This window comes from Sarcophilus harrisii, chromosome 1 (assembly GCF_902635505.1).
Source record: "Sarcophilus harrisii chromosome 1, mSarHar1.11, whole genome shotgun sequence".
In the NCBI taxonomy this organism is placed as follows: Eukaryota; Metazoa; Chordata; class Mammalia; order Dasyuromorphia; family Dasyuridae; genus Sarcophilus; species Sarcophilus harrisii.
Genome location: NC_045426.1, coordinates 679,096,674 through 679,118,370, shown reverse-complemented (window position 1 = coordinate 679,118,370; position 21,697 = coordinate 679,096,674). Strand labels below are relative to the sequence as shown.

The window sequence follows — 21,697 nt, the reverse complement described above, 5'->3', positions numbered from 1 at the left end:
TAATTAGGGATATTTATCCTAGTGTGAACATTATGCAAAGGATAGAGCACTGGACCTGGAGTCAAGAAGATCCAAGTTCAAATCCCACCATCTTTGCCAAGAAAACTCTGTGGACAAATTCAAGGGATCACGAAGAGTCCAGACACAGAGGATCCAGAGGACCAATCTTGAAACAAGAGAAACTTCAGAAAGGCTAATTTGAGTATAATCCAAAGAAAAAAAACCTGCCCAACAATGAAATCTGTCTCATTTTATAGTGACTATCTCAGGAAGCAGTGGATTCCCCTTTAAAAAGAATTTGGTTGACAACTTCTTTGATAGGTTAGAGAGTTCTGATTCTCTTTCGAGTGTGGTTTTGGATAAGAGATTCTATAATTCTGTGAAACTAAATCCTAAAAACACATTGGAGACAGAGTGAACTCCAAAGAGAAGCTTCTAACCTTTCCCCAATGCCCAGCCATTTTTGGTATCCAAGTCATGTACTAGAGATGGAAGGTTCCAGCTGTTCCGCAGCCGGATTTCAGAGGCATTTCCTAGCAGCAGAAGAATTCATCCCGATTTGCTCTACAGAGCTCATCCTTAAATCTGAAGGACAGATGAGGTCACAGAGAGTGGATCATCTGCCTGATTCCCACAGTCAGACTGACTGCCAATAGTCTTGGAGCAGCCTGGCAAGCTACCACTGTCTGAGAGCTATGGGTTAACCTGTTATCGAAATCCACTAAGTTCAAAGACCATGACTCAGTGCAATATTCCCATGGAACTGTGACTGGGATTTGGGCAACCCTTTTATGAGAACTGCCCCATGGGTGCATTCGGGTGATTGTTATTTTATCAGCTGTATGTCTGCATGAAGGCAGCATGAATTTGGGCATAGAGAGCTGACCTCAGAATTGGGGAGACTGAGTCCCCAGATACTGACTGAGTGACTGACCCCAGGCAAATTATTGTGCCCCATTAGTATCACCTGAAAACCTCTAATTCCCTGAAATACACACGGTTTGTCAAGTCTCACCCTTGATATATACAAGCTTTGTGATCCTTGCAAATGCATTTAAATCCTCCAAACTCCAGGAAAATCCCTAATTCTATAAGCACTGTACTATTATGTTAGGGTACAAATTGCCTGCTCCCAAGCTTACATTCTTTTAAGAAAAAGAGCCTGCAGATGTACACAGTTATAGATACATAAATATTTGTTTTATTATTTTATTTATACTTGTGTTTATCAATTCCATTTGTATTATTATAATATATTTATATCTGTGATATTTCTTGATAACATATATTAATATACCTGTTGTTATATGTAGTTATATATATGTATAACTGCATATATATGATACTAAATTATATGTGGCATAATATAGAATAAGAGCTTATATTCTATATATGAATACATGAACACACAATTAATAATATATTACATTTAATTAATAAACTACATGTGTGTATATTTTACACAAATATCCATTTGTATTTTATATTAATATATAGAATTATATACATATATGTGTGTGTATTCTTATATATTCACACACATAATTGTATATATATATTTTATATATATCACACATATATAGGTGTGTGTGGGTGTATGTAGTATAATCAAGGTTTCTTAAACTTTTTTCACTCAAGACCCCTTTTCACCAGTGAAATTTTTACATGACCCCACAGATATATATATGTATGTATGTATGTATGTATATAAAATAGGTATGCAAATCAAACATTTACTGATAATAAATTATACATTTATGACCCCCACATTCAGTTACATGATCTCATATAGGATCATAATCCGCAGTTTAAGAAGCTTTGTAATATACTATATATAGCAGTATAAGGTAGAATAGGAGTTTAATTCTATATATAAGTATGTATACATATCATTAATGCTATATATTTATATATATATTAATAATAACAAATATTTAATAGTTTATGCCAATGTGTCTATGTGTATGCAAATATCTGGAGAGAATGTAAGTTGCCAAATTTTGTCCCTAATATATATTGGCTAGGTGAGCTTGGACAAGTCACTTAACTTTTCAGGAAATAGTTCATAACTGTAAACTAAGGAGAAATCACTGGTCTATCTTGCTAGAAGGAGTTTACTCACCTAGAGTTCCTTCAACAAATAAAAACACAAACCAGATCCAAACCAAATAATAAATAAAAAAATAAAAGTATTATTTTGAAGTTGCAGCATGCAAACACTAGCAGGTCCTATCAAATGGATGGGCTTTGAATATAGGGCTTATAGGCAAAAAGTACTTGTCAGCCCAAAATGAACCCAATGAAAGATGCTTGCAGAGATTCATCATCAGATTGGCTACTAAAGAGTGGTGTTTTTAATCACAGCAATGCACTAAGGCCCTTGTGCCAAAGCATGGATTAAGATGGCATCATATAGAAACCGCCCTAATCTTAGAGCCAAAAGACAATGGGATCCAATACCATTTCTAACTCATGTAGCTGTCTAACTCTGGGAAAATCAGTCCTGCCAACCTCAGTTTCTCTATTTGTAAAATGAGAATAATAATAGCACCTCGAAGGGCAGTTGTGAAGATCAAATGACACAACTATTTGTTTTTTAAGTCACTTAACAAAGTTCCTAGCACATAATCAGTATTGCAGAATATTCTCTTCACTATTATCAGTGTACAGGATTTTGGAAATTTTGTTGTTCACCCATTTTTTGGTGATTCTTTATGTGATCATTTAAGGTTTCTTTGGCAAAATAGTAGAGTGGTTTGCTATTTTCTTCTCCAGCTCATTTGACAGATGAGGTAAATGAGGGAAATAGGAAGCCATATTTGAACTTGAGTTCAAAGATCCAGAGCTCTGCACTAGGGCACCTAGCAGTCCTTGATTTTGGAACTACAAAGACATAAATGCAACATCCTTTGACTTAAAGATGCTGACATCCTATGGTCTTCTATATGTAGAAAAATCAACCAACTAATACTCATTACATAGTCTTAATGGGCTAGTCACTGGGTCACCCACAAAGGCTACAAGTACAAACAATGAGATATTTTTATCAAGGAAAACAACAACCATATAAAAGTATATGCAGAAGAAATACCAAACTGAATGTCCAAGAGTTTGGAAGGGAGGATACTAACAGTGGATCAGGAAGAGCTTCTTGCCAAAGGTAATACTTGAGCTATGTCTTGAAGACAGGGATTCTACAAGGCACAGGAAAGAAGGAATATTTCTAGATATAGGGATGACCACCACAAGAGGTATGGAGATGAGACAGAGTGCTGTTTGGGGGACAGAAAGAAAGCCAATCCAGCTAAACTACAGTATGAGTTTGTATTATGAGGCTGGAAAGATAGGTAGGGCTAATCAATCAGCATTTATTATGCACCTACTATCTGTCAGGTACAATGCTGAGTTACAAAGAAAGCTAAAAAACAAACAAAACAAAACAAACCCTTGTCCTCAAGGAGCTTACAGTCTAAAAGGGAAAGACAACATGCAAACAAATCATAGTCAGAATAAATTAGAAATCATCAACAGAAGAAAGGCTCTAACATTAAGAAAGTTTGGGAAAGTAATTTGCCCACAATCACCCAGCCAGTAGGCATAGGAACAAGACTTAAAGCCAGGTCTTCTAGACTTAGAAAGGCAGTTCTCTAACCATCATGCACACGTCTCAGAGTAATCATATGCAAAATAATTACAAGGTGATTTCTTGGGGGAGGAGCTAACAGCTGAGGGAAACAGGAAAAGCTTCACTTCTAAGGTGGCATTTAAATTGAAAAACCAGGGATTTTACAAGACAGAAATAAAGGTGTTCAGTCCAGGCTTGAGCAACAACCTGGGGCTAAGGCATGGAGGTGGTAAATGAAATTTAGCGTATTTAAAGTCTTCTGCAAACTCTCCTCAGATATATCAACATTACCTATACCATTATCAACATGATAGGGGTGGAATTTTATGTCACTTGAAGGAGTTCTCCCCACAACAAACTCTCAGACCCTGTGAAATACCAAAGTAACTTTTGGTCACATTTATCAACGCCAACAACAAAAAAATCAACTAACTTATGCATATTCCATAATTAAAATAAATCAAGCAAAACATTTATTTCGCTGGGCTTAGAGATACTGCACTTGTTTGAATAATGTCGTGAGCATCTGTAAGTCATTTGTCCCATTACTCTAACATGCCAGAATTGCTGTTCTACCAGCTTTGTGGACAGCGCTGTTCATAAGAACATGCATCTATCTATGAAGTGACCTTTTACCTCCTCTCTAGAATCTCTGGTGCTTTTTATTCTATGCTCACAATTCAATGTAAAGTAACCATGCTTTGTATTTATATGTTTGGATGGTAGCACAAAATGTAAATATTTATTCAAGCATAATTTCCATGGTGTCTGATTTTTACATATAATTAAGAAGTCTGAAACTCAGAGTTCTAACTAGACTGAGAGAAAGTGAAAGAGTGGGGAGGAATGGGACTTTCATCCAGAGCTCATTTGAAGGGCAATTTACAGGGTATATATATAATCCTCTAAGGAAAAAGGAAAGGATAGAGTTTGATGGTGGAGATGGGATTGGACCTATGGTTGGAGAGATACTAACAAGATAGCCAGTGTTGAGGTAGGTTCCCACTGGGAGAAAAGGTTTTACTTTCTGGCAAATCTTCTGCTAGGAGCTTGGCTAAGATTCAAAAGCAGACAAGATAAGAAGGTAGAATTGCCCACATTTCATATACCAATGCTCTATGCAGGATTCTGGAGAAGTCAGACTAGGCTCTGTTTGACCTTGATGGACATTGCTGCAATGTTCTGGACACTTCTCACAGAAGTTAAAATAAGGGGATGAGGAGAGTGGGCTAGAGGAGATGAATAATAGGTAGCCCTTAATCTTTAACCCCCCCCCCCCCCCCCCCCGAGTTCTCAGCCTGACCATAAAGAGAAAGAAGAAAAAACATGGTATTGTATTCATTCCCAGTGGGAACCTCAGTCCTCCAATGCGCCCACCAGTTCAGGCCCTTCGCTGGATCAATTAATAGGATGTCTTAATAAAATGGAGGAAGGAGGAGATCTAGAAAACATCTGGCGTAGTTACAATTTAGGAGACTTAACTAAAGGAGTCTATCCCCAATAAGTTTGGCTTTCCCCAAAAGAGGAGAGAAGAAAAGGATTGCCTTCCCTGATCTTAACTCCTCTTCCAATTGTCAGTACTCTCTGCCTTCCCAAGTTACCTCAAGTTAATAAATTGCCCAACTGCTCCTTACTACCCCCCACCATATACAGAGACTCAGAGAGAGACCGTGAATCAGCTCAGCTAGGGTCCAATAATCATGCCAGTTTCCACTCTCTCTTCCTAAGGCCAAATCTTCCTTACCCATCATACATGAGACAGTTAGGTAGCCCTGAATAAAACACTGGAAGACCTGAGTTCAAACTTCTCCCCAGACACTGGACAAGTCATTGGACCCATTCGGAGTCTCAATTTCCTTCTTTATAGGGGGTTAACGTCTAAGATCATTTCCAGTTCTATGGCTGTGATTCTTTGATCTTGAAGAGAGAAAATGGTACCCAGAATTGATTCTGCTATCTCTGAAGACAGAAATAATTGTGATGGAAGAGAAAAGTGAGTGGATGAACAAGGACATTAGAATTTCTCTCCACTCCTCTCATGTCCATAATGGACAGCCACACATGACATTATTAGCACCTAAATAGCAACAATACTTATTAAAAATGAAAATTCATTGGCCTAGATTCTATTTTCTCTTTCTCACCGAAAAAAAAAAAAAATCTATATCCCTTGCTTCCGTTTGCTTGCCTTCTGCTCACTTACTTTAAGTGGCCTCTGACCCTAACACTCAATGGAAGCTGTTTTCTCTAAAGTTCCCAAAAATTACTTAATTGCTAAAGTCTTTGCCCTTCTTGGCCTCTCTGCAGGTTTAATGGTGTTAATGTCCTACTCAAATAACCCCTTCTAACGCCTTCATTTGGAGGACTTCTCCCCTTAGTTGGCTTTCTGACATGCTCTCTCTAGGTCCTCCTCCCATGTGTCTGTTCATGTCTCCGCCTTCTTTGCAGAATCATCTTGTCCCACTTCCTAATCTTGGAAATCCCCCAAGACTCTGTTCTGTGCCCCCTCCTGTGTCTATCCTCTCTCTCAGTGATCTCATCTGCTCCTTCAGGTTCAATTATCTTTCCTTGGCAGATGATGCCAAAATCTATAGTACAAAGCTATCACTCCTCTCTTTTCACGAACTCCAATCACTAAATGTCAGTTGAATGTCTAAAACTAGATGTCCCTTAAGCATCTCAAACTCAACATTCCCAAATCACAACCCAATATCTCCCTTCCCTCTTCATAATCAAGATCAAATCAGGGGGAGAAAATAAACCCTCACCCCCTTCTCCAAACCTCCCTATTTCCAATAAGAATACCACAACTAATCTTACAGTAACATAAAGCATAATTTTGCACCATCCTTGACTCTTTCCATTCCCTCATCCCCTTTATCCAATCAGTTGCCAAATGTTTTCCCATGCTACCTTTGGAGCATCTTTCATAATTGCCTCCCTCTTTTTCATTCATCCATTTACCATCCTAGCCGAGACCCTCATCATCTAAACTATTTTGATAGCATCTGGATCAATACCCAACTTTCAGACTCCACCTCTCTAATCTGTTCTCTATATCAAAGCATCTTAAACTGTGAGTCATGACCCCCTAAGGGGTCATAACTGAATGTGGGATTGTGAATGATCATTTATTATCAGTAAATGTTTGATTTTTATACCTATTTTCTATAACTATATACCTGGAATCACACAAAAAAATTTTTTCTTAGTCAAAAAGGGGTCATGAGTGGAAAAAATTTAATAAGCCTTCATCTGTTATGGCTATCAAATAACCTTAAAGGCAAAGGTCTGACTATGTCATTCCCCTTCTCAAAAACCTTCTATGATTCCCTCTTGTCTCTAGTAGAAGATACAAACTTACCAGCCTGGCATTTAAAACCATGATCTGGCTCCCACATACCTTTCCAAGTATATCTTGTACATTGTTCCACTATACTTTGTATATCTTCAGATTGATCTGCTAGCTTATTAAATTCAGTATTAGACCCAACCCTATTTAAGCTGTCACAAGAGCTTCTCCCCATTCCAAGACTGCACTTTCCTTCTCATCCTCCTTCTTCCCTCATCCCTCACTCCCAGAACCTTGTATTTTCCTAATTCTATTTGATGTAAAGCTCATTTTGCATTCTGAACAAGGAAGCCTTGCCTGCCTGAAACCTTACTCCAGTTATCAGGGCTCTTTCCTTTCTCAAATCACCTTGTTTGGGCTCATATCTATATTGTATCATCATCAATAGAATGTAAGATATTGAAGGTCAAGGACTGTTTTGGGTCTGTGTCTTTATATGCCTGGATGAAGGATTGTGTGTTGTTGTACATCCCAGAGTCTTGCACATAGGAAATAATAAATATGTTGAATTTGTTATCAGGTCCCCCAACATACAGCATGTACCTAAGTGCTTAATAATAATAATAGCAAAAACTACCCTTTATATAGCAACAGGTCTTTAAAATATTACCACATTTGATCCTCACAGCAACCCTGGGAGGTAAATACTATTATTATTTCCATTTTACAGATAAGTAAACTGAGGCAGACAAAGGTAAAGGGATTTTCCAGGATCACACATCTAGTAAGTGTCTGAGGTTGGATTTTAATTGAGGCTTCCTTCTTGGATTTCAGGTCTAGATGCCCAACATTTGCTGAATGAATGAATTAGGGATGTACAAGCACATTCTAAACTATGAAGTCCTCTATAAATGTAAAGTATTACTATTACTACTATCAACCAACAAACAATTATTACCATGCCAACAGTACTTACCTTTAAAACTGACATTCTATAGAGGGAACTGACATGTATACATACATACATATCGGTTTTTATTTGTGTATTTGTATATATCTTTTTTATTTTATTTACTTATGTTATTTTTTATTTTTATTTATTTATTTATTTGGATCTAAGTGAGGCAGAATTGCACAAAGTCATTAATCTCACTCTCTCTTCCAGAGTCATTGTTGTCCAGTGGCAGGACAGAGTTAAAATGACTAGTGTTGACTCCAGATGTAGTGGGTGGCCTTGGTATCTTTGATGTGTAACCAGGTTCTAAGTGCTCCACAATACCTGTTTCACCTGGCTTCGTGGCCATTGGAACAAATTGTCCGCATCAATTGACTCTACCAAGGGAATTCAACCTGCTTGGGATGGATACCTCCTTAATTCACCATAGGTTACCCTGAACCTGTTTAGCTTGTTTGCCAAAATCTTTTTCCAAGATGTAGCCGCTGTGCGTGCTACAGCTTCTTGAAGCTACAGGTGAAAATCAGGTGGATCAGATAGACACCAACTGTGGAAAGTAGCCCCTTAAAGGGCTCAGCAGGCCTCACCCAGATTCTTCCCCAAACAAACCCAATACCCTGCACACATACATACATACACAAAATAATTATTGAATGCAAGACAATTTGGCAGGGGAAGAGACACTAGTAACTGGGAAGAAACCCAGAAAGGCTTCATGGAGCAGGTGGTATTTCAGTTGAACTTTGCATAAAACTAGCTGAGGTGAGGAAAAAGGGTATACCAGGCAAACGGAACAGTCGATGCAAAAGCAGGAAGGTGGGAGATGGAATTGTGAGTGTATGAAGAGGAAGAAAGTAATCAGCTCTTATGCTCTTGTGCCTGGACATGGGCTGGATGTTGTCTGCTTTAGTACCTCTACCATGTTCATTACAAATACCTGTTCAACATGTAGTGAATAAACTAATCTTCCAGAGACATGAAATCATCAGAAGTTTCTTCAGTAAAGCATTTGTGTATGTGGTTTGGACTCGATTTCACTGGTATGAAAAACTTCCACTATACAGACTCCCTCTACAAATTAAGTTCTGTATCAACTCCACAATTTACAGCCTTAGAAATTTACTTGGAACCACTGAGAGGTGAAGGAACTTGACCAGGCAGAGATCATAAAACCGGTAGGTCCAAGGTGGACTTTAGTCCAGGTCTTTGTGGCCTGCTAGGTGGTACCATAGTACATAAAGAGCCAGGACTAGAGTCAGGGAGACTCAACTCCATGAGTTCAAATCTGGCCTCAGATACTTATTATCAGTATGATCCTGGGCAAGTCACTTCACGCTGTTTGCCTCAGTTTCCTCATCTGTAAAATGAGCTGGAGAAGGAAATGGCAAAGCACTCTAAGAAAACCCCAGATGGGATACATGAATTAAACACAACTGAAAACAATGAAAAAAACTTCCTGATTCCAAGGTCAGCTCACCATCCACCACAATCCTTTTGCCATGGGGAATTATATGAGGTCGTATTTATCTCTGTGATGAACAAACTTCATAAAGAGGGAGCTTAGCTGTGGGAATCTAACTTTTTGTAAGTTCCTTTTTATATATTCTCTCTCCCCATTCCCATTAGAATGTAAGCTCCTTATTGCCAGGGATTCTTGTTCTTTTTGCATAAATTTGTATTCCCAACACTTAGTTCAAGCAATTCAGTTATTTCAGTCATGTCTGACTCTTCATGACCCTATTTTAAAGTTTTCTTGGCAGAGATAATAGAATAATTTGTCATTTCCTTCTTCAGCTAATTTGGCAGATGAGGAAACTGAGGCACACAGGGTTAAGTGATTTGCCCAGGGTCACATAGCTATTAAGTATCTAAGACTGAATTTGAACTAAGGAAGATTTCAGGAAGATGAGTCTTTCTGATTTCAATCCTAGTGCTGTACCCACTATGGCATCTAGATGCCCTTACCTCACATACTAGTAAATAAATAAATCTATCACCATACTCATAAACCCATTACTTAAGCAAAAGCTTAATTCAAAAGTTTCTCCTTTCTCCCATTTTGGAAACTCTACATTCAGAAAATAGTCATATAAAGACATATATACACATGAGAAACCTGCTTTCTACCCTCAGGAGATTAGAGGAATGAATCATTGAAAAGGGTAAGGTTAGGTTTGGTTCTTTGTCCATGACCAAATTTGTAAGACAGAAACCTCCCAGCGTAAGAGATGACATTCTCATAAAGAGATATTTTATTTCTAAAATAGAAAAATACACTCAGATAAACAGAAAGAAGTTGTCAACTCGGGGCCAAGGAAACTGAGGTCTCTCTAGATGCCGAACCACGGAATTATAACATAAGAAAGGAAGATGCCAGTGGCCATCTAATCCAATTACTCCTTGTATTCTTTCTATAGTGTCCATGGTAAGGGGATGTTATCTAGTTATTGCTTAAAGACCACCAGGAAAGAAAGTCTGCCACTGCTCCCTCTCCCCTGCCATTCTCACCTCTCATTCCATTTTCAAATAGCTTCAAATAATTAGGGCTTTTCCCCCAATATCAAGCCTAGATTTGCCTCTTTGCACCTCCACCCCATTCTTCTCCACCACCACCAAGTTTCTTCTCCAAACTAAATATCCCCAATTCCTTCCATCGGTCTTCATACTATACATTAAGGCCTTTCCTTGCTGCCTGTCCTCCCTTCACAATCTCCATTTTGGGAACGTCCTTCCTAGCACTCGGCATCCAAAATGCAATAGTCCAGATGAAGTCAGATCAGGCCAGTTTGGAGTGACATTACCTCCTCTCTACATACACAGTCATGACTTTAGTTCAAGCCCTCAATACCTCTCTTTTAGATTATTGTCAATATCCTTCTAATGAACCAGTCTCTGCCCAAATCAATCTTCCCTCCAGGCCATCCTCCACTCAGCTGCCAAAGTGATTTTCAAAGGCATAGGTCATATCATATCACTCCCTGCCTCCCTCAATTAAATCTATCAGTTCTCTATTACCTCCAGAATAAAATGATAAATATATAAATTATAACTTATAAATATATTTATATATAGTACATATTATAAATATATGCATATATAAATTACATTATATAAAATATAAATATGTAAAAATATATACCTCCAGGATAAAATAATAAATATATTATGCAAATATAAATCATATATTAAATAAATATGTTCATGTATAATATATTTATAATTTATATAATATATATACATAAAAGTTATAGGATTTGTTGATATATAAATTATGTTTTATCTTTTATATAATTTATAAGTGTATTTACATATAAATAAATCTTATATAAAATATAAATATAAACATATGCCTCCTTTGGTTAACACTTAAAGCCCTTCTCAATCTGGCCCCTTCCTCCCTTTCCAGTCTTATGATAGTTCACTTATATCTATGTACTATATATGCTACACCAGCCTCCTTGCTATTTCTCATACATGACACTCCATCTACTATCTCCACACTTTTGCCTTGGCTGGACCTATTCCTAGAAGGCTTTCCTTCTTCATTTTTGCCTCTTGGATTCTCTGCCTTTCTTTAAGACTTTCTTTAAATCCTACTTCCTGCAAAACCTTTCCCCATTGCTCTTCCCAGCCCTCCCTACAAATGCCTTCCTCTCTGAGCTTTATTCTTAGTCATCCTGTATATAACTTGTAGGTTCTTTCTCCCATTAAAATGGAAGTCCCTTGAAGGCAGGGACATTTTCTTTCTTTCTTTATATCCCTAACCCTGAGCATGGTGCACAGCATATAATGATTGCTTAAGAAATCTTGCTAACTGATTGATTGGTTGACTAGAAGTTATATGTGAATATAGCAGAACTAATAGAACATAGACTAGAGGCTCTCTGGAATTAAATGAGAGGAGGAAGATGCCAGAGTGGAGAATGTCTTGCACTCAGAAGCAGGAAGACCTGAGTTTGAATCCTTCCTAACTCCAGACAAATCACTTGACAATTCTCAGCCTCAATTTCCTATCCTGAAAACTGGAGATTATAATAGCATCCACCTCAGAGTTGTTTATTATTTTTTTTTTTTTGCTTTTTTCCTGAGGCAATTGGAATTAAGTGACTTGCCCAGGGTCACACAGCTTGGAAGTATAAAGTGTCTGAGACCATATTTGAATTCAGGTCCTCCTGACTTCAGGGCCAGTGCTCTATCTACTGCACCACCGAGCTGCCCCCACAGAGTTGTTTAAAGTAGTTATATCAAACTTAAATAGACAAGAAAGCCACTAAACCCATATGTAATAATCCTGTATTTTAGAAAACCACAAATTAGCATTATTTATGTTTTACTGTAATTTTATTTATCTTATTAATTATTTTCCAAATATATTTTAATCTGGTTTTTCTGTATTAGAAAATGTTGTGGGCACATGTTGTCTTTGACACTTCTGGTTGAGAGAGATCAAATGAGATAACATGTTAAAAGCATTGGTAAACCTGAAGGTGCTACATAATAATAATAAGGTGTTCTCTCTCTCTCTCTCTCTCTCTCTCTCTCTCTCTCTCTCTCTCTCCATACACCATACACACACACACACATATATATTTATCATATGTAAATGCCATATAAGTGCTATTTGTTATCATTAACTAGCTATTATGACACAAGGAATCAAATACTAAACTTGGATTCAGACAAGAGTACAAATTCAACCTCAGATATTTACTAGCTTTGTGATCCTGGGTAAATGACTTAGCCTTGTTTGCCTCAGTTTCCTCATCTATAAAATAGAGAAAATAGCACCTCCCTAATAGGGTCTTTAGGATAAAATATATAAAGTGATTTACAAACAATAAAACAAATCTAAATGCTAACTATTATTCCATCTAGCTGCTTCTGGGCATCATAAATTTTGAACTAGAAGAGATTCTTAGAGAACATCCAGTACAGCTCCCTGATTTTGCACATTATGAAACTGAGTCTTGGAAAAGTTAAGCAGAAGAAACTAGATGGCACAGCTGATAGAGCACTGGCCCTGAAGTCAGGAGAAACTGAGTTCAAATCCAGTCTCAGACACTTAACACTTTCTAGCTGTGTGACCCTGGGCAAATCACTTAACCCCAATTAACTCAGCCAAAAAAAAATGTAAGTAACTTATCCAGGAATACATAGCTAGTGTCTAAAGCCAGATTTGGACCCCGGTCCTCCTGTCTCATTTTCCTGAGTTTAAATCTGGCCAAGCTGTGTGACACTGGAAAAACCATTTTACCCTCTTTGCCTCAGTCCCCTCATTTGTAAAATTACCTGGAGAAGAAAATGGCAAACCACTCCAGTATCTCTACCAAGAAAACCCCAAATGGGGTCATGAAAAATCAGAACTGAAACAATTGAACAACAATGAGGGTTTGGCTCTATGGTCTCTTCCAGTCCACCTGGATTTTCAGAAAAAACCATCAAAGTACCATAGATTTAGCACTAGAGGGACTTAAAAATTTCTCACTGAGATCCAATTAAGTCCAATGTCTTGCCCAATGTCTTATAGGATTCTAATCCAAGTCCCTTGATTTCAACATGATCAGGAAGAGACATCTAGAATAAACAGTGTTTACACACTAACCCCTGCATTTCAGCTTTATTTGCTTTTGAAATGTTCCTCTTTCCCACCCCACTAGTTAATGAAACTGGCAGGACCATGAAAAACTCAATCAGGTCCCTCTGTAAGTTAGAATAACTGTTCGCTGCATCAGATCCTGAACAATTAGTAGGCAATCCCCTTAAGTAAAATACCTGCCATTGCTGGCAAACTGACAGGAGGTCATGCTGGGAGAAAGGTTTGGAGATTTGAAAATCATGAGAAGGAGGCCACAATTCTTTGCAGGATAATTATGCCCCTATGCTAAATGTGAGAGGTAGGAGGGATGAGCAGATGGGAGAAGAAGGTGGGTATGATTATTACTATTTGTAGCTCTTGAATTTTAAAACATTTAAAAAGATGAAATTGCACCAAGGAGGTCAACCTGGTCCCATGATGATATTCATCTTTGGAACACAGGCAGGGGCGCATGCTATATCTTTAGTGGACATACTCCTGGGTCAAAGAGAGAAGTTCTACAAATAAGAATGCTCAAAAACAGGAGAAAATATGGTTCGATGGAAATATTTCAGGCTTTGGCATCAGAAGATGGGAGTTCTACCACTGATGTTCCCTAGCTATGTGACCCCAGCCAATTCACTTTAACTCACTGGTTCATGAGTTTCCCCATCTACCACATGAGGGGTAGCATTAAATAGATTATAAGGTCCCTTCCAGCTTTAGATCCATGTTCCTATGCACTTAATCAGTAATCAGATACTAATTATTCCAAAGCATTTTTGAATAAAACACCTCTTGGGCTCTATTCCCCCAAACTCAACAGTACTGACATATGTGGGTGAATATTTACAACAGAAAATAAGGCAGTGTTGTAGAATGGTGAGAGTCCTGAATTTTAAGACAGAGAATGTATGCACAAATCCTTCCTTGCTATGTTTTCTTGGAGTACTGATCTTGAATATGTAATTTTACCTCTCTTGACTCAATTTCCTCATCTGTCAAAATAGACATAACAGTAGCACCTACCTCATAGGATTGCTTGTGAGGATCAAATTACATTTGTATGTGTATGTATACAGAGGTAGAGACAGAGACAGACAGACAGAAAGAGAAACAGAGACAGAGAGAGAGAGAGAGAGAGAGAGAGAGAGAGAGAGAGAGAGAGAGAGACATGGAGACAGAAACAGAGACAGAGACAGAGGAAGAGAGACACTACCCATAATTCTACCCACCTGTTAGAAAGGAGGAAGAAAACATTCATTGCTTCAGAAATTTAGAGATTAAAGGGATTCATGGAGATTATCTAGTCCAGGAATGATCCTGTGACACTATATTTGACTTTCATCCTTGGTTTCACACTTGATAGCTAAACTGTATAGTGGCTATCAAGACCTGGAGTCAAGAAGATCTGAATTCAAATTTGAACCTTTATACTTATTAGCTGTTTGACCCTGGGCAGATCACTTAACTTCTGACTGACTCAGTTTCTTTATTTGTAAATAGAAGATAATGACAGCACTTACCTAGCAGGGTTATCATAAGGATAACATGAGATACTATTTGTATAGTAAATATACAAATAGTATAGCACTTTGCAAACGTTAAAGCATTATATAAATGCTATCTATTATTACTATTCGTTATTATTGTCAGAGTCCAGCTATTTCAGTTCAATTTGCTTGAACATATTGGAAAAATTGAATAGTTGTGAACATCATATGTTTTGTTTTTCTCCTGGGCCATATTAGGTAGAGTGGTGAAATTTTCTGCCTTAATAAATCCTGAATACCATCTTCCAAGGCACAGAGAGGTGATGTGTCAAAAGTGCCCATAGAAGTAAAGGCACAGAACTTGGTGAACCCAATTATTGGATTCGTCCTTGGGTAATTACAAAGATCCATCATAGCTTCATTAAGAATAGTCATGCAAGACTAACCTAAGTTTTGGATAGGGTTACAAAACTAGTAGAGGAAGGAAAAGTTGAGGGTATGAAATAGAAACATTTTAATTAAATTGTTTCATACCACTTTTACAGAGATGATGGGGAGATGTGGGCTATCTAATAATACAGTTAGATAGAATGAGATCTAGTTGGATGGATGAATTTAAAGAATCGTCTTAATGGTTCAATTTCAACACAGCAAGATGTCAGCAGCAGAGTGCCCCAAGGTTCAGTGATTGGTCCATCATTGTCCGACATTTCTAATCAATAATTTGAATAAGGGATGGATAGAAAGCACATTAAATATGGATATGACACAGAATTGGGAGGGATAGCTAACACCATGCATCCTAAAGATCAGAAAAAGATCAAGACAAGTTAGAACAACAGACTGAATCTAGGAAATGGACCGGTGCTTTCACTGAAAAAAAGAGGACTCCTAGTTGAGAAAACATTTTCTACCAGTGCAAGCTGACACATTCTCTGCATCTTATAACTTTATAGAATTGCTTGGAGCAATGAGAGGTCAAGTGACTTGTCCAAACCAATATTTACCAGAAGTGGCACTTGAACCCGGATTTCTATAATTCCAAGAACTCAGTTCTCCCTCCACTACACCACAAGGTTCATAAAATAAATCTAGTCAGATGAAATTCAATAGAGTTAAATAAAAAATCTGATACTTGAGAACAAAAACTCCACTCTATATGGATGAGATGGGGAAGCATGGATAGACAGCAGCTGTTCTGCATAAGGATTTGAAGATTCTAGTGGACTCTAAACTCACTATGACTCACAAGACAGTCAAAAGAGCTCATGTGATCTTGGGTTCTATTCAAAGAGATGTTCCCAGATATAGGAAAAAATATTCACAATTTCATTGTGACCTCACTGTTGCTTAGTTGTGTCCAACTTTTTGTGACCCCATTTGAGGTTTTCTTGTCAAAGATACTGGTTCATAATTTCCATCTCCAGCTCATTTTACAGATGAGAAACTGAGGCAAATAGGGTTTAGTAACTAGTCCAGCATCACACAGCTAATATTTGTGAATTTGAACTCAGATCTTTATGACTCCAGAGTTGACAGTTTTTCCATTGTGCCGACTAGACCCACCTCATTTTATCAGAGGGAAAAACTGAGACCCAAACAATGTGACTTAAGGATAGTCACCAGCTAGGAGGGGTTTGGGCCTAAGCAATGTGAATCCCAGTCTCTACTCCAGCTATTAAGCTATGTCTATCACATTATATGACTTCTTGGAAGCATAGTAGCTCTCACACACCTATGAAAGACATATATGTAGCCAATATAAACCACAGTCTCTGTATTTCATGAGTTTCCAATCTAAGATGTGTCTTAATAATTGAAAGTTCACATTTGCTTGACTTGGAAAAGAGAAATGGTCAGATCTATGAAGAAAACTCGATTGTTCCATTCAATATTCAGAAGAGATTTTTATCCAAAATGAAGAATTAGTGTTGTTCCCTTTAATCCCAGATGGTGGAATCATGACAAAGGATGGAGGTTCTAAAAGGCTATTTTAGACTTGATATCAAGAAAGATTTCCTAATACCAAGAAGTGTCCCAGAATGGAATGGCTACCTCCACAGGTGATAGACTGGTAAATGGCACAGAGTAGGTGTTTACTAAATGTTTGATCGATTGATGGCAGAGGAATGACCAACCACTCCTCAGTTACATTATGGATTGGCTTTCGATCAAGCACAATTTAGCCTAAATATCTCCAGAAATCCCTTCCAACTCAGATTCTGGGATCCACACAGCTCTCTCCATATTCCTTAGTCCTTTTCTCCCAACAACCCAAAAGGCAGTAGAAACTAGGTCTTTTGATTCCAGATGCCCTGCTCTTACCATAATTATTCTACCTCTAACAGGCAATTGAGACCCAGAACACTATGCTCTATAGATGTCCCTACTATTTCCACTTGATAGAATCAGAAAACTCTTTGGAGAATATAGTCTTTTTTCAGTATTTCAGAATTTCAGTCTTTTTTTTTTTTTTTTTTTTTTTTTTTGGCAAGGTAATTGGGGTTAAGTGACTTGCCCAGGGTCACACAGGTAGGAAGTGTTATGTGTGGGAGTCTGCTTTTGAATTTAAGTACTCTTGACTCCAGGACTGGTATTCTATCTACTGTATCATCCAGCTATCCCTTTTTCAATTTTTATGGAATGTATAAAGCAGGAGAAAAGTGTAGCTGGGTCACTTGTGATTAGACACTCAGACTTTTTCTTAATTAAACCCTATGATTGTAATAATTTAGCAATTATCTATAACGGACTGTTGTTAATAATCACTACTATTAAGATGCAAGAGACAACAATGAATAGTATCCTATGCAAATAAATCAGTATTAGAATGAATTGAGTACTAAATTTGGACTCAGGAGTCTTGGATTCAAGTCTCCCAGGAGACATCTCCGATTATGAGGTCAAGAGCAAGTCACTTACTTTCTAAGCCTCAGTTTAATTACCTGTAAAATGGAAGATAACAATAACTATAGACCCTGTGAGTTACCTAACTTATACAAGCTTTAAGCAGCAATCTGGGATTTATCTAGCAAGGGAAATAGAATGGTACAATAGAAAGAAAACTGAATTTGGAATCAGTGGGCCTTATCTGCTACTTGCTGCTTGAATGCCTATCTATTGCCTCAATTGCCTCAGGCAAGTCAAATGAGCTAGCTCTCTAAGACCTCAGTTTCCACAGCTATAAAGTAAGTGAAGAAAATCTAACTGTAAAGTAATAGAAGTAAGCTCCTTGAGGGCAAGGGGGTTGAATAAATAAAAAAGCATTCTCTATATCCCAAGCACTGTCCTGAGTGTTGGGGGTACGAATACAAACAAGGAGGATGATCTGATCCCACTTTCAAGAAGACTGCATTGTAATAGGAGAGCACATCACACATAGGGGGCAGGGAAGGAATATTTTGAACTGGGAAGTCAGAAGGAATAGTGATGAGAGAAGCAGAGCAAAGGACTGAGCTGTCCATTCCAGAAATGGCAGTATTGATGTGATTGCTATTCTCAGAGCTAGAGCTGGAAGATGATGAGGGAGGAGGGATGTGATACATGCAGAGTGTCATGGCAAGCTGATGGCCAGGAAGAAGTATGATAGGACTGAAACTGGATAAAACAAGGTAAATGCTCACCAATCAAAATGGGATCTTTGAATCCCTGGCACCTAGCCCTATAGCTGGCACATAGTAACAAGAGCTTGTTGGTTGACTAACAAAGTCAATTTTGTTATATCTCTATTAAAATAAACTATCTCTAAGGTCCCTTCCAGTCTACAATCCTACTGCACCAGTCCTTAGAATCTCTTCCACAGGGGATGCCATCAGGCAGAGAATGTTATGCAAACCCTGGGGATGGAGCTTATTGGCCCAGTGTTCCTTAAACACTGAATCCAAGTTTTTCTCACAACTGGACTCACAATCCTTTCCTTCATTTCTGTTAATACCCCTAGCTCTTACCTCAGAGGATTGTTATAAGAGTAAATTGCTCTGTCTACCTTAAAGTTATCTAGAAATAGAAGTGTTATGAGGGCTGACCTGTCTTCCCTGGCCACCTGTCTCCCCACCCCACCCCCAAATCTTTGCCTGGGTTGGAGACACCAATCTCTGCTGTAGAAACTAGTTTATGCTCTAAATCAACTCAAAGGTCTGGTCTTTCAGATTGTTTTAACTCAGAATAACAATGTGGGTGCATCGCAGTTGCCCTCCTGAGACAGCTATACCGATCCCCCCCTCCCTGAATCACAGCAGGGCATAAAAAGCTATCGAGGAAGCAGCTACAATCTGAACAGATTCAAAATAAGCAACATCCATGCCTCTCCAATACCCAGCTAATAGACAATTAGTGTAACTAAAATTCCCCGCGTAGGGTAATGGACTTTGAAGTTGCTAAGGGAAATCTCAGCGTGCAATTCTTAACAGAAAGCTCCTTCGCTTCTTCGGAAGGATTTCACCACTGTTATGAATGCTGCCTTCTCAGCCTCCCCAGAGATATTGCCTCAGGGGAAATAGGGTACTTGGAAAGAAGTGACACAGAAATCACAGTTTCTGGTCAATAATCAATACATCATTTATAGTCTCCGAATATACTTACACGCATCAGACAGCATTCTATCTTAGAAAGAGCAGCTTGTTTAAGACAAGACAGGCAGAGAAAAAGAAAAGACTACAAGCAGGGAATCCCTGAATCTACTCAGTGTTCACTGCTAGGGAACCTGATGAAATGTCACAAGCTAGAAGTTACAGCATCTCAACTCATCTTTCAACACACACAGGGAAAGCATTTGGTGACAGAGATACAAAGGGAAAAGCACATACACACACACACACACACATACACACATACACACCCCTCCAAATAAAACCATCCAGGGCCATTTCTCAGGGACTCTCCTTGGTATTTTTTTCTCCCCTAACTCACATTTATAGCAGACCAGTAACATCCCGAAATGTAACAAAAAGCATTAACCTGCAGAGAGAGGGCTCTTAAATTATGTCCTAGTGGTCCAATGAAGGCAGTGAAAGTCCCAAGTGCAAGAATACCTTGGGACTACTGGGATAGCTCCCACCCCTGGTAGTCTGACTCAGACCTCTCCTCACTCACAACCCATTTCTCTCCTGAAATGATACGGAGAACCAAGCGTGCGTTTTTCCTATTTCTCAAACCCAGATCCCTCCTCTTTATTCCAAACATGTTCTGCCTTTAACAAGCGGTCCTTCCTTCCCCTACTCCCAACACACATACATACACACACACACACACACACACACACACACATCCTTTCAGTCTTATACATTCTAGACGGGGGAAGGGGAGACAATCTTCTCTCCCATACACACACTTTTGGAGGAAAGTTAGCTCGGGCTCCTGGAGGGCACGGGCCCAACCAGGCTCATCTTCTCACCTTTGGAAAACAGAGCTGCCAGGCTGAAGAGCACAGGTGACCAGTGTTGCCACAGCGTCCCCATCTCCGACGGACACATCTTGGAACAGGCTCACAGACGGGCAAGTCTCCTCCCCTGTGCCGTCTAGGCTGAGAAGCTAACTGTCAGGGAGAACGGCATCCCAAACAAACCAGCGAGGACCAAGCAGGCAGGCAGGAGGCGAGGCTACTACGGAGCCCAGAGCTTTCTCCGGAGCACACGGTCCCCCATGGCCCCGAGGTGGTCGGAGGTAGTTACAGTGCCTGGCTTGGGAGTCTCTTCAGAGTCCGCCCAGCCTTCCCTTCGGGATGCCAACCTAGCCCCAAGGACTCTATCTCTCTCTTCCCCTGGGGGAAAGAAAAGAATCAGTCTAGAGTTTGCAACAGGAGGAGGAGGAGGATGGCGAGGGAGTCGCGTCTCTCGGCTCCAGCTCCAGGGTGTACGCGAGGGTGTGCAGGAAGCGGGGGATGGGGCCTGGCCGGTCCAAAGTGGCCCCTAGTCCCTGTTGGAGGAGGCTCCGGGAGGTGGTTAGCTTGCGATCGCCCGGAGTCGGCGAGACTGGGCGGCCGGGGAGCCCGGGAGCCGGGGCTCAGCTGGCCCCGGGCGCACGCGGCGGCGGCGGCGGCCCGGGGCGGCCCGGCACTGCGCCCACATGCCGGCGCGCCCCTAGCCGCGTCTCAGAGCAGGGCGTGCGCTGCTGCCAACGCCGCCGCTGCTGCTGCTGTGGCTGCCGCCGCCGCCGCCACCTCCGCTGCTACCGGGAGCCAAAGTTTGCCTGGGGCCGGAGCGCCCCTCCCCTCCCACAGGCCAGTCAGCCGGCCTGCCTCACCCTCCCCGGCCCTGCTCAGACTAGGGCTCCAGCTCGCGCTGGCTCAGTCCCAGTCCCAGCCTAACCCCCCTAGTAGTGGAGCGCACAAGTAGCTCCTGAGCCCCGAGCCAGGCACGCGGGAGGGGCCGGTCCTGCTGCGGAACAGATGTGCAGCAGAGGTTGCACCGCTGGCTTCTAGTCAGGGGAGCCCTCCTCCAGCTGCTTTGAGCTTGTCCCCCTCCTCCTTTCCTCCTCCTCCTTCTCTCAGCTGGCTCTCTGTTCCAAGCAGGCGAATATCGGATCAGGAACTGTTATCATAAAGATGGATTTTTCCCCTTTAAAAACAGCGATATCTTTTTAAAAGCCCCACCCTTTCAGAGTGACAGCCGTGAACCCCAATCCGCACAGCTAATTCCACCTCTCACCTCCCCCGCTTCTCCGAGCTGGTGGGCCAATCACCAAGGCAAGTAGTGGAAGACCCAAGTGGGTAACCCCTTGTTCGAGGGTTAGGGTCAGTCTCACCCTGCACTTGTCAGGT

General features: G+C 40.0%; 1 protein-coding gene across 1 annotated transcript in view; it reads right to left on the bottom strand.

The window, feature by feature from the left end:
* Positions 1 to 21,481, bottom strand: part of TMEM132D (transmembrane protein 132D) — a 910,611-nt gene extending 889,130 nt beyond the window's left edge. The window contains exon 1 of the mRNA XM_003760941.2: positions 20,333 to 21,481. Coding sequence (XP_003760989.1) covers positions 20,333 to 20,411 — 79 coding nt within the window. The 5' untranslated portion in view covers positions 20,412 to 21,481. The remainder of the gene's footprint in view (positions 1 to 20,332) is intronic.
* Positions 21,482 to 21,697: the final 216 nt, after the last annotated feature.